This window comes from Platalea leucorodia, assembly GCF_965183815.1.
Source record: "Platalea leucorodia genome assembly, chromosome: 2".
In the NCBI taxonomy this organism is placed as follows: Eukaryota; Metazoa; Chordata; class Aves; order Pelecaniformes; family Threskiornithidae; genus Platalea; species Platalea leucorodia.
In genome coordinates, this window is record NC_138824.1 from 95,839,145 (window position 1) to 95,851,337 (window position 12,193).

Consider the following 12,193-nt stretch of genomic DNA (forward strand, 5'->3'; position numbering starts at 1 on the left):
CTGACCCAGGTGCAGGACCTTGCACTTGGCCTTGTTGAACCTCATGAGATTCACATGGGCCCACTTCTCAAGCTTGTCCAGGTCCCTCTGGATGGCATCCCGTCCCTCAGGCATATCAACCACACCACTCATCCCTGATTATCAAACAGCTGCCTGCAGAATTCAGAGCAAGGCTTATGGCAATAAAAAAAACCAAAACAAAACCAACAAAAAACCATCTGCATGCACCATGGGCCCCTGGCTCATGCACAGTATCTCTACCCAAGGCATTTTCCCCTCCTGCCACCCCAGCTGTCCTGACCAGCAGGCCTGTTCACAGAGGAATGTCCTTAATGTACCGCAGCAACACTATTTCCAGGGTTAACAGAGCATTTATGGAAAATACCATTTTCTTAAGTTATTTTAAAGGGAGAGTTTTAGTGCTCCAAGAGCACAAAGCCTTCAACAGTAGCATTTAGACCCTTTCTCACCCCCACCCCTCCTGCATTGGAAAGGGACAACTTGAATCAGGTTTTTTTTGGGACACAAAGTCCCGCTATTCTACAGGCACTGGGAACATTTGGATACTTGCCTACTTAATTATTTAGTTTTATTGCAGGCTGAGATAATGTGCTCAGTAAATGGCCTCACACACTTGACACAAAAGTTGGATGACAAAGATGTTGCCAATAAGCTCAGAGTTTTGCAATTTAACCATACACTTTAACTACATCACATGCCTTAGTTATTTCAGGTAGGCTAGTGTGTTAAGAAGTTATTAATTAGTATTTTAATTCTTCAGGAAGTGATTCTTCATTGCAAAGCCTTACTCAGTTAATTGTTTTAACCTCTGAAAAATAAGTTCTAAATAATTCCTTTGTCAGATTAAACTGAACAGTAAATGGGCCAACTTTTAAATTTGAAAAAAATTACAAAGAAAAAAATTTGTTTGTTTCCTAAACTTCCATTTCATTTAAGCCAGCACTTAAGGGGAAGGAAAAAAAAAGAAAAAAGATGTGAACTATCAAATAGAAGCTAATTACTTTAAATGCTGATCCATGTGGTGGCTGAAGCATCCTACACCAGCTGAACTGCACAGACGGGAACAAATCTCCCCTTTACTGTACCAAGAACAATTCTTCTGGAGGCTCAGTGTAAACATTTTTGTTCCAAGCAGAGTCAGCTCAATCCAGAAAATGTTATTTCAACTAAACATCACTGGATTAAACTAAATTAAGGGTCAGGTGTCCCAGCTAGACCAGTCTGAAGCATTCCTGCAGTTAGATACTGCTTCCCGCAACAAGACCTGCCTTGCTCCTTCTTTATGCACAAGCTTAAACTTCAGTAGGGAAGTAACCAAAGCACGTGGATGGCAAGAGAGCTCAACATTCACATGCAATTCAGATGCAGTTTGGTATTTCAGGTCTGATCCCACTTCCCCCCCAGTGAGTCAAAGACTTTCATACAGGCATTTGTGAGAACCAGAAACCCCACAGGGACTCCGTGGGAGTAAGCCAGCGAAAGCCAGAGACGCAAACAAGCTGGCTGGAACAATAACATTCATGTGGTTCTTGAGTCAGAATCAAAGCTGTTAGAAAATGACATCACTTCTAGGAGCTCTGACTTTTGGGTCATTGCTGTCTGCTGCTATTGCACCTTTACACAGCCCTGGGAGCTGGCCACATCTACCAAATTTTTAGTTCTTTCTGTGTAGGGAGGTATCAGAAGGTCCCCCTTTGCCTACAGAGAGAGTGGGCATGGCCCCAGTACCACTACAGAGCACTGCGGAGCACCAGCTGCTAGGCTGCCCTTCTTCAGCCTGGCAAGACACCTTGCTGCTGCCTAACAGCAAGTTGGTGTGGAGCCCTGGTCCCTCCAGATCCACCTCATTCTTGCCCCAGTGCCAGGCCAGAGCACAGGATAACTTTGCTCCTGGTATTTTTTCAGGACAGTCTTACGTGGAGTGGAACATCTGTACAAAGCCAAGAAGAAGGATAAACTCTGGGGGGCACCATGCAGTCAGGCAGATAAGAACAGCCTTCAGTGCCTCAGTTTCATTTACAAAAGGCAGGCAGAAAAGAAACACATATGGAATAAGCTCACTTTGTATAAAGATATACCCTTGCTTGAAACAATAACCATTACAACAGGGAAGGAGGCAACCACGGGAGAAGTTCATCAAAAACATGCAGGACACAACTGGTTTTAATATCAAAGAAGCCAAAGATGGCAGATGGCTTGCACTGAGCATCAGGAAGGAGCTGGCAAATGAAACATAACCAGAGTTTGGCCATGAGGAGAGAAGGAGAAACAGAAATTCAGCTCTCGGGTCTTGCTCACCCTAGGAAGCACCATTGCACCAGGAGCAATAGGCAGGAGAACAGCACCAGCACCTTCCCCAGGCAGAGCTGCCGCAGCGGGAAGAGGACCTTGGCTAAACCACTACTTCCACCATCAGCATTATCTCTGGAGCACATCAGGGAGGAACAACCACTCAGATATTTGTACTCCTTAAGCTACAAGATGCTATGAGGACAGGGAGAGGAAGCCCAAAACCCACATTCTTCCCCCGCCGTTCTGGTTTTTTGGGTTTTTCTTCTCCCTCTTGGAGAAAGTACCCGATTTAACAGCCTCCTCAAAGAAGCAGCTCTTTTAAGCAGCATTTTCCTTATAGGTCTATTAGCCTTGTCTGTTATTTTGTTGGTAGATATGCAGCTTGAGTAGTATTTGGTAGTTGAAGGATGGTGTCTACATCTCTTGATAAATACAATACCCATTAGGTTTCACCACCTTCTTTGATCTCAGCTGGCTATAGAACAAGAATCCCTTCACTGGGTTGAAAGCTCAGGGCTAGTCAGTGCACTGCTCGCGACTCACATCCATCCTACACATAAAAATAAATACACTTTGTGTATTGTAAGAGTGTATATACACACTGTTGTATCCACTCTCTGTATTATATACACAGTGTATATAATAATACACTGTGTGTACTATATATGCAGAGTGAAAGAAAACAGACTGAACCACAGCAAATTAAGTACTAGTAAATAACTTATCTCCTTCTGAAGAAATGCTTATAGCAACAAAAATTAAGAGCCTTTCACTTTTTTGCTTTCGCAGAGACAGAAATAGCAGCTGGAACACCTGGCAAAGCTCGCAACAGGGAGGGATTCCTAAGGGCTGGGAAGGCACAAAAATGAAATGGTAAGCTATGCTTTTCTTGTGCTGTGAAGCAGCTGAAGTTTGGGGGTAGAGGGATTTTCATTTAATTACCAATAGAAAATAATCTCAAGAGCAAACTATGACTACGTATGTGCAAGTAACTTTGTCCACTTGAGAACGCAAGCGGGAAGTATGGGTCTGGTGTTTGCGACTGAAGCCCCATCCCATTGCAACCATCGAGAAACCTCAGATCTACAGGCACGAGATACAATCTACACCAAAACTAGATGGCCAAACAAGACGGGGTTTCTAACCCATCCAGCTTCATATCCAAACTCTCTTCACAGATGGGGGAGTTGTGAAACAGGGCATAAATTATGCCAGAGAAAAAGGTCTTTGATCTCTGCTCTAGCATTCTAACAAAGCATTTGGCATTTCTCTCTCTCACTTTATTAGGGAGACTGCTCTCTGGATGGTTGCCTGCTTACTGTTTGCATCTCTACCCAGAGGTAAATATACTATAATACACATCTAGGAGTTTGTGGAAGTATTTATATGTGAATACACAAACTGCAAACTGAGAATCTTGGAGCAAAACAAAATAAATACATGCTTTGCCTTGAATATATTTCAATCACAGCCCAAGCTTTGCAAGTACAGGTAACAACCTTCAGATAAACCTCTATATCTGAAAGTGATTTCAAGGTTAAGGTGTTTCAGGCCCACAAATATTTACCTGTAAAGTTTATCCTGTCCACATCCTTAAAAATACCCTACCATTTCCATAATGTCAAGGATGACTTGGAATCTCATCCTTTACAACCCTCAACTGCCTTGCATCTGTTCTTGTATTTAAACTTGTTAAGTTGCTGGGCTAGCTACAGGCATAACCAGGCAAGCAAAAGGACTGGAGCCCAGCAACAGTCTCCCTCCCTAAATCTTTGTACGTGCTCTACCAAGTTCCAGCAGAGTTGGGTTTCTGATATTATATAGATTAGATATCATCTTCCCTATGAAAGGGATACACTAGCATGTGCCAGTAAGGGAGCTTTCTACAAGCTTGAGGGCCTACTCCCTGTGATTTCCTTATCCGAAGCTTAAATTCAACAATATTAAGACCTCTCTGCATGGTCAAGCCTCCTCCATTTGCCCAGAAGTGCCTCACATTTACCAGGTGCTGCAGTGGCTCAGGAGGTTACACTTCACCTGGAACTAGTCTCCCTCTCTCTTCTGGAAGCACAGCTGATGTTTTTAGGGAAAACTTTCATGTGTCTCCACAGAATAGCGTGAAAAGTCTGTTGCCACCCAAGATGTGCTCTTTCAGTAGCTGAGTGCACCTGCAAGCATGCAGAGCCATCTAACTGACTACCCTTTGACTCTTTTTTCCCCTCCCTAAATTGAGGAAATCCAAGTTCAGTGTTTCTGAGCAAGCAACTGGGATTGCAAACAGCCCCCTACCCTCCCCAAAATACTTTTGCATGTAGGCGAGACACGAGCCTGTAAGGAATCACACACCACTACCTTGTCTGGGTAACACATTTCAGTTTGAGCTCATAAGTACTCAGAAACACAAGAAACTCCCTCTTGCCTTGTTTCTAACACTGGAACATTTTTCTGCTTAACCCATTACTTCCACTATTAAACTACTTCGTCCACTGTCAGAACTGCGCTAATATCACCAGGGTAAACTTGAGAGACACACTCAAGAGCTTTCCACTTCCAGGCCTATTTCTACAAGGCATAAATCCTGGATCACCTACTGGCATCCCAGATTCCTCGGGTACAAGCAATATATAATTAATAAACAAAGATGATTACCCTAGATCATCGGGACGGGGGCAGGGAGGAGGCAGAAACAAAAAAGCCCATCTTTATGAGCTTCCCTGTACCACACTTTGGATACTGAAGCAGCAGTGTTTTCTCATTATAGGAATCTTACAGGTTGGTTAAATTAGCACACTCAACTTCACCTTGATAGTCTTAAACATTTGGGCAATATTTAAAACACACAATTAAAAAAAATCCACAAAATAAACTCATCTCACATTACTTTTGAGTCTTACAACTGCAAGTGAAAGCCGCGTGCCACCAACACGCATTTTTTCCAAGGTAGAGAACTGCACCTTCCACGTGCAAAGCTTACCAGGTAGGTCAGATGAGCACCGCTCGCCCTACTTCACACACCCCAGCAGCGGCTGCCGCCATCCCCACACAGCTGCTTCAGTCTCCTGGCCATGAACCTCTCTGCTTCCACACCTCCTGGTGCATCAACAGCCGCAGCAAGAAGCTTAACACAGCATTACCAGTCTTCAGCCTGACTTTACTCTTCTTCTCAAGACTGGCTTCTGTAAGGGCGCTTATTTGACTTATACCCAGAAGTCTGTTATTCCCATCTAGAAAAGACCTCATGCAGCTGTAGGCTCTGTTAAATAACTCGTTACAGCTAGATTTCAGTCACCTGTTCTTGTCCCAGGCAACTTCAGCAGTGCCTCCTCTTTTGCCTCCTGCTGCCCTGGTTTTACCAACTGACAGCAGCATAGGGCAGGGTGGATTGAACCCCATGGGTGTTTTATAGAGTCATCACAAGCATTACAATGTTTGTACACTGTATTATGCAGGAAAGGAACGGTTATGCTAGGCTCAGGCATGCTGGGCACTGCTGGCCTCCGTCTTCAGAAAAAGAACCAAAAAGCAAATAGATGCACTTCTAAAACCAATATCAAATTTAGAAGTGACTGTGTCCTGGTTTCAGCTGGGATAGAGTTAATTTTCTTCTTAGTAGCTGGTATAGTGCTGTGGTTTGTATTTAGGATGAGAATAATGTTGATAACACACTGATGTTTTGGTTCTTGCTGAGCAGTGCTTACACCAGTCAAGGACTTTCCAGCTTCCCATGCTCTGCCCGGTGCACAAGAAGCTGGAAGGGAGCACAGCCAGGACAGCTGACCCAGACTGGCCAAAGGGCTATGCCATACCGTATGGCGTCATGCTCAGTATATAAACTGGGGGAAGAAGAAGGAAGGGGGGGACGTTTGGAGTGATGGCGTTCTGTCTTCCCAAGTAACCGTTACGCATGATGGATCCCTGCTTTCCTGGAGATGGCTGAACACCTGCCTGCCGATGGGAAGTAGTGAATGAATTCCTTGCTTTGCTTTGCTTGCATGTGCAGCTTTTGCTTTACCTATTAAACTGTCTTTATCTCAACCCGTGAGTTTTCTCACTTTTACTCTTTTGATTCTCTCCCCCATCCTATGGGGGGGGCAGTGAGCGAGCAGCTGCGTGGTGCTTAGTTGCCGGCTGGAGTTAAACCACAACAGACTGCAATCAGGAGATAGGACCAACACTCTTTCTCCTTCTTTTGCTCATTAAGCAAATGCTTATTGTCCATTTTTCTGAATAGAGCTACAAATTTTGTTGACTTCAGGATTATCTTTTCTTCATCCATGTGCAACACCATATGTTGCAAGCACTCTCTCTCCTAATGGCATCCTGTGGACAGGACTCTTCCCACCAGAAGGCTCTTCTGGAGGCTCACTTCTTCCAGGGCTTACAAAACACCTGCAGCAGCTTCAGGCACACTCATCTCCCCGCCATGCTTAGGTAACCACGGTCAGCCATAACCACACTCCGCTTTCAGACACGGCCTTGCCTCAGAGAGACTCTGCTGAGCACAGCCTTACTTGGCTCCCCAGGCCCAAACAGCTCAGGGACGGGTCTCAGGCTGCCCCCTCCCCTGCCTGCCCTTCCTCAGCTGGTGGTGGCCCTTCCAGGTGTGCTGGGTACAGCTGATGGCCCTGCCTGGCCATGCCACTAATTGCAGGGCTGAGGCAGTCTCCTTGGGGAGTGTAGGGTCCTATGTGCTGTGGCAGTAAGGTTACAGTACAGTGGAGGCTGACCTTTATTATAAATAAAATAAGAGCGTTGTTTGGATAGCATTGTAATTGAGGTTCTCCTTGAGAAGCAAAAGCTGCTCAGCTACTGATACAGTCTGAAAATGGTTGAGCTCTCCACGCAGTAAGGGCAGTCTCCTTCCACCGACAACTAGAAATAGCACTGGGGATATGTGCTTTTTCCGGCTAAAAGTTTACATTTTGGGGCAAAAGTGGAGTGGGATTTTCAGCTGAAAAATCTGAAAACCTAAGGAAAGCAGATGTTTGGTGATAGAGTTGTAATGGAAGGCACTTACTTGGCTCTGCGATTTAGCTTTGTGAATCACAGTTTTCCTTCTGCTTTTGTGTCTGTCTGGATGGACACAATGTGACACCAAACAAGCCTCAAAACAGACACTGATTAATATTGAAACAGAGGCCTGAGCATGTAGCAAGCTGGTCCTGGCTGATGTCAGTGACTTCACGGGGGAACTGGGACTCTCTTTGCTCTCTAGCCCAATATATGCACAGAGCTGGTGCAGGCCTAGAACACAGGAATGACCACGCTGCAACCAAGAACATTTATTTCTATATTTAGGCTGATTACTTACCCCTTATGCTTCACAGAACTTTGGCCATGAGAACAGATTGAGTTGTTTCACAGTGAATTTTAGCTTTTCTTCTTGGCAGAATCGCAGACTCATGCTGCTTTTGTTCTGCTCCCTGCTGGGGATGAGTTTTCCATCCAAATTAATTCATCTGCATTTTAATTTATAAAATCATATTATGAAAGAGGTTTGGTCAAAGTGTTAATTTAAGCCCGCATTCTGTGCTGAAAATACCTAGTTGTCTATGCTTTATAAATGCATAGAAACCTTCTTCTCCATAACCCAGTCTTCCCCTAGAAAATATGACACCACTACCTAGTAAGAGTTGTCCTACATGATAGTGGCAGACTCCCCTACTTAGTTTTCATATACTTTCAACTAACTTGGAAGAATTTGTAAAAATAGTTAGTATCAAAGTTATTGGATGTGTATAAGCGAGATGCATCTGGCTTCCTTCCCTGCCTGTCCGCCTGTTTGTTCACCAGCAGGCTACCCTCACCCCGGTTCTTGCTTGTGCTGGAATTGGTCGGTAAGGTTGGCAACATCTCTGCCCGATGTCCAGGCCACCCGTACCAAGTATCTGTCTCCCCGAGGCCTTGGAAAAGTCATTTCCCTAAAGTGGGCATGACAGACCTTCTTGCTGGAGTACTGGGAGAATAACGATACCAAAGAGTACGAGAGGCCACAGGACAGGTGTTAGCAAGAGCGCACCAAGCCAGACCTGCAGAAAAAAGCCCTGTTCTGTCAGACCCTCTGCAAGATGTCACAGGGGAAGGGCGATGGGGGCCTCTAGCACCTTATTTACAAATCGGGAGCCACGATCTGATAGGTGAGCAATGGGAGTTGGGGGAGACCAAACTCATCCAGGACTTTTCTCTTGCTGATGTAACACCCTTTTCACACTGCTTCTTTTTTCAGCCAGACTTTCTACAAAACCAAAACTTGCTTAATCATGTCCACCCATCTTCGCTTCCCTGCATCCCCTTTTCCTCTTGTGAACTGACCGATCAATTAAAATCAAATCAGACACCTGATCTCAAAGACTAAGATCCCCAGAAGCTGGGAGGAAAATCACCAGCTAAGGAGACAAGTTCAAGCAGCACCCACACTGACAAAGTGAAGGCAACTTGCACACAGCAACATCTGTCCTGCTGCACAGCTGGCTGGGCACTGAGCACACACAGCACATACTGCCGCCTGCCTGGCTGGGAGCAGGAGGACACAGGCAGAAGAAGGGGGAAGAAGAGAGGCAATAACGATGTGATGAAGCCAAATTATAGCAAACCTGGTGTCCCTAGCTCTGCTTCGCTCTGAGAAACTCGTCTGTTTTTTATTCCAGGTCAACCAGACACAACGTGCCATGCGTTTGTTGGAGAAACCGTCATTTTGCCTTGCAACACCACCTCTCCTGGAGATCTGATCCTTTCCAAGTCAATGCTCTACTGGCAGATAGACTCCATCGTAGTGCACTTTTTTCACAATGGGCAGGATTCGCTGCAGTTCCAGGACCAACATTACCATGGCAGAACTAGTCTTTTTTTGGACCAGATGAAGCATGGCAACTTTTCCTTAAAGCTCTCCAATGTCCAATTACTGGACACAGCTGTATATAGCTGTATCTACAAACAGACTGGGGATCATCCCAACGAAACACAGAAATCTAAAATTAAACTCCTTGTATCAGGTAAGATTTATTTTTAATTCGGAGGGAGGGAGTTCAGGGCAACATTTCTTGTTGACAAGCCATATATGGCCATCATCTAGGATGACTTCAATTTTTAAAGCAAATCTTCACTCAGTTTCACTCTGTTCCTTGCTTTTGCTGGAAGAATAAATGAGAAGGGGGAAAAAAAAAGCATTTTTGTTAAGCTTCAGCGCAGCATATCCACAGAAGCAGCAGGACTCCTGCAGGCAAGCTGCCCGCCTCTTGCCCCTGCCTTCGCAGGAGACATTAATGAATAACGAGCTCTCCCCACCTTTTAAGCATTTGGTTATTTATGGTTTCGTACTATCCCGGATCCACCTTGTCCCAGAGGAATGGGAGAGTTTATTTCACTGTTTGCACTTGGGTCTGTGAAGCAGGATTAGTTTCATCTCTGGCAATTGGATCCAAAGTCCAGGCCACATACCCTTTCAGATGTAAGACAGGCAGTTCTTAATTACCTTTTCCCTTGCAGCTGGAAGATCTGGATCTGGTGGCAAGGCTGGACACACACAACAAGAATTATTATTTTTCTTCCTTAGGAAAATGAGTGAGACCATAACACATGCTTGAATAATGCCAAACAACTGAGCTAGCATGCTTGAATTACCTTCAAGCATGGCCAGCAGAATGACAGGGCATTGGCTTTGACCTGTTGACCAAGTGAAAAAGGAAATTAAAAAGGGGGGATACAGGTCAAAACAAATCATAGTTTTTTAAGGTGTCTTGCTTGAATACATGAGCTGGAAGCTTTCATTATGGTCAACCACGCACATTTAATTCTGCTTAAAACAGAAAAATTTTGTTTTCAAGTAATATAAACCCTTTAGTATCTTTGTTTTAATGCACATCGTTCTCAAGAGAAAAATGTTTTTTAAATGTAAACTGAAACGCTTTTGTTCAGCAAATTTCAAAGTGAAATGTTTTTCAGTTTTCAAAATGAAAAAAAAAAGTGTTTTGAAAATGTAGAATCAAAATGTTTTCATCATCTAATTTTTGGGAGCAGCAAGGTGTCTTTTCCTCTGATTTAATTCTGTGATCATATTTAAACTTTCAATTGGTTTGACCAATGTATTCTTTCTCAGAAAAGACCACTAACCCTTAGATCAATTATCAGCACCCTTTTTCTGTTCTAGGCTCAAAGAAATAACTTTGATTATTGTGTTTTTTTCCAGCTCCACCTAGCACTGAGGAGGCTCCTTCCCCTTCTGGTAGGGCAATACTCCTTAACCTGCTAAGTGTCTAAGTGATTATCCAGTCCTTTAATTTGAATTTGCAAGATTGGTAAAATGTGCTGAATAGAGAAAGTCCAATAGACTTATGGTGCTTGTGCTCTCTTACTAAGTCTAGCAAAATACAGCTGTCCCAGACAGGGAAAAATATCTCCCCCACTAAGACAGACCTAGACTGCAGACAGAGGAATACCGAAGGGCCAGCAGTCACTAGTCCATAAAGCTACTCACCATTATGTGCATCATAAAAATCAATAGAAACCAAGTAACATGGAAGCCATTTGGTTCTGGGAGTCACGGCCTTTGTAAATTACCTTGGTATGAATGAACTACCAGATCAAGAGATATGGAGGGTCCTTTGGGTAAATAAAATGATAGATATTGTAAAAATGCATGATTAATGACTCCACATAAGTTCTTCTGGGAAAATTACGGTAGATCTCATCCAAAGGCAATTCTGAAGCATAGTGGAGATGCTAATGTCTAGGTTTAATCATTACAGAGAAGTAACTACCTTAGGGTCATTTGGAAACACTTCTGGATTGAATGCAATACAGAAAGGCTGTCCAGCTCTGACATGCCATTGTCAGTAAATTCTCCCATAAAAATCCTGCTTATAAGCCAAATTATTCATATTAACTCTACAAAATATTAAACTGGTATCAAACCTGCGACATCTTGTCATATAAAAATCAATAGCTGCAATTTGTATTTTACTCGATGTAGCTGAAAGATATAATCCATTACATAATAATTATATTACAGTTAACGTAATAAGTTCAGCACAATACGATGTTACAACCAGATTAAGCAGCAATAAACTCCAATAGAAACTAAGGAGGAGAAATGTTCCAGTGTTTTATCTCATGACCACACAGAAAAAATCAGCTCTGTACTTCATGAGCAATAAACAACTTGAAAAATTATAGAAACACCCTTCTCAGACCTAAGATAGCTCCTCTAGCTGGCTTAAAGGTCGTTAAAAAACATGAAGTTAAATTCAATATGGTATCATGTGCCTTCAGTGACACAGCACCACATTATAATGTTATAAAAGCAAACAGAACAGGAGCTAGAGTATCACTAGCTGTTACCTTTCACAAGAAAGAAATTATCAAGGGTGAAACTTTTTAATGCGGTAGCAATGAAGTTTCTCAAAACGAAAAAGTAAGTAGGCTGTATTTAAAGGAGATAGTTGTATATATGTTTGACTCAGCCAAAAACTTTCTGACAGCTTTTTGTCAATATAAACTATTTCTTACCACAAAAAGCTATTTTCATTGGGAAAAAAAAAAAGTGATTGGGACACGGAGGCGTGTTTCAAGTTTGCTATAGGAGAACAAAATGAATCACACACTTCAGACACCTGAAGGTTCTTGTACTGCTGGATTTTGGGGAGCTTGGGGATGAAGAACAAAAGCCTAGCTTTTGAAACATAATTTCTTGCAAAAAGGAAAACCAGCTCCTGTTGTCAATTACTTGTAAGGAAAATCATCGGCTGCAGCTCCCATTTTTTTTTTCTATTTTCAGCAATTTCTTAAGAAAGGGAGGAAAATAACCTGGTTTGTATTAGTTGTTATTTTGGAGGGGACTTATTTTAAGTTAAATGACCTGCTGAGAACAAGGACACTGTGTGCA

At 43.2% G+C, this 12,193-nt stretch overlaps 1 protein-coding gene across 1 annotated transcript in view; it reads left to right on the top strand.

Annotated features, from left to right (window-relative positions):
* LOC309586640 (programmed cell death 1 ligand 1-like) overlaps window positions 1-12,193 on the top strand; it is a 39,814-nt gene that overhangs the window by 19,981 nt on the left and 7,640 nt on the right. The window contains exons 2-5 of the mRNA XM_082303891.1: window positions 3,103-3,186; window positions 3,601-3,653; window positions 8,961-9,305; window positions 10,499-10,534. Coding sequence (XP_082160017.1) covers window positions 3,179-3,186; window positions 3,601-3,653; window positions 8,961-9,305; window positions 10,499-10,534 — 442 coding nt within the window. The 5' untranslated portion in view covers window positions 3,103-3,178. The remainder of the gene's footprint in view (window positions 1-3,102; window positions 3,187-3,600; window positions 3,654-8,960; window positions 9,306-10,498; window positions 10,535-12,193) is intronic.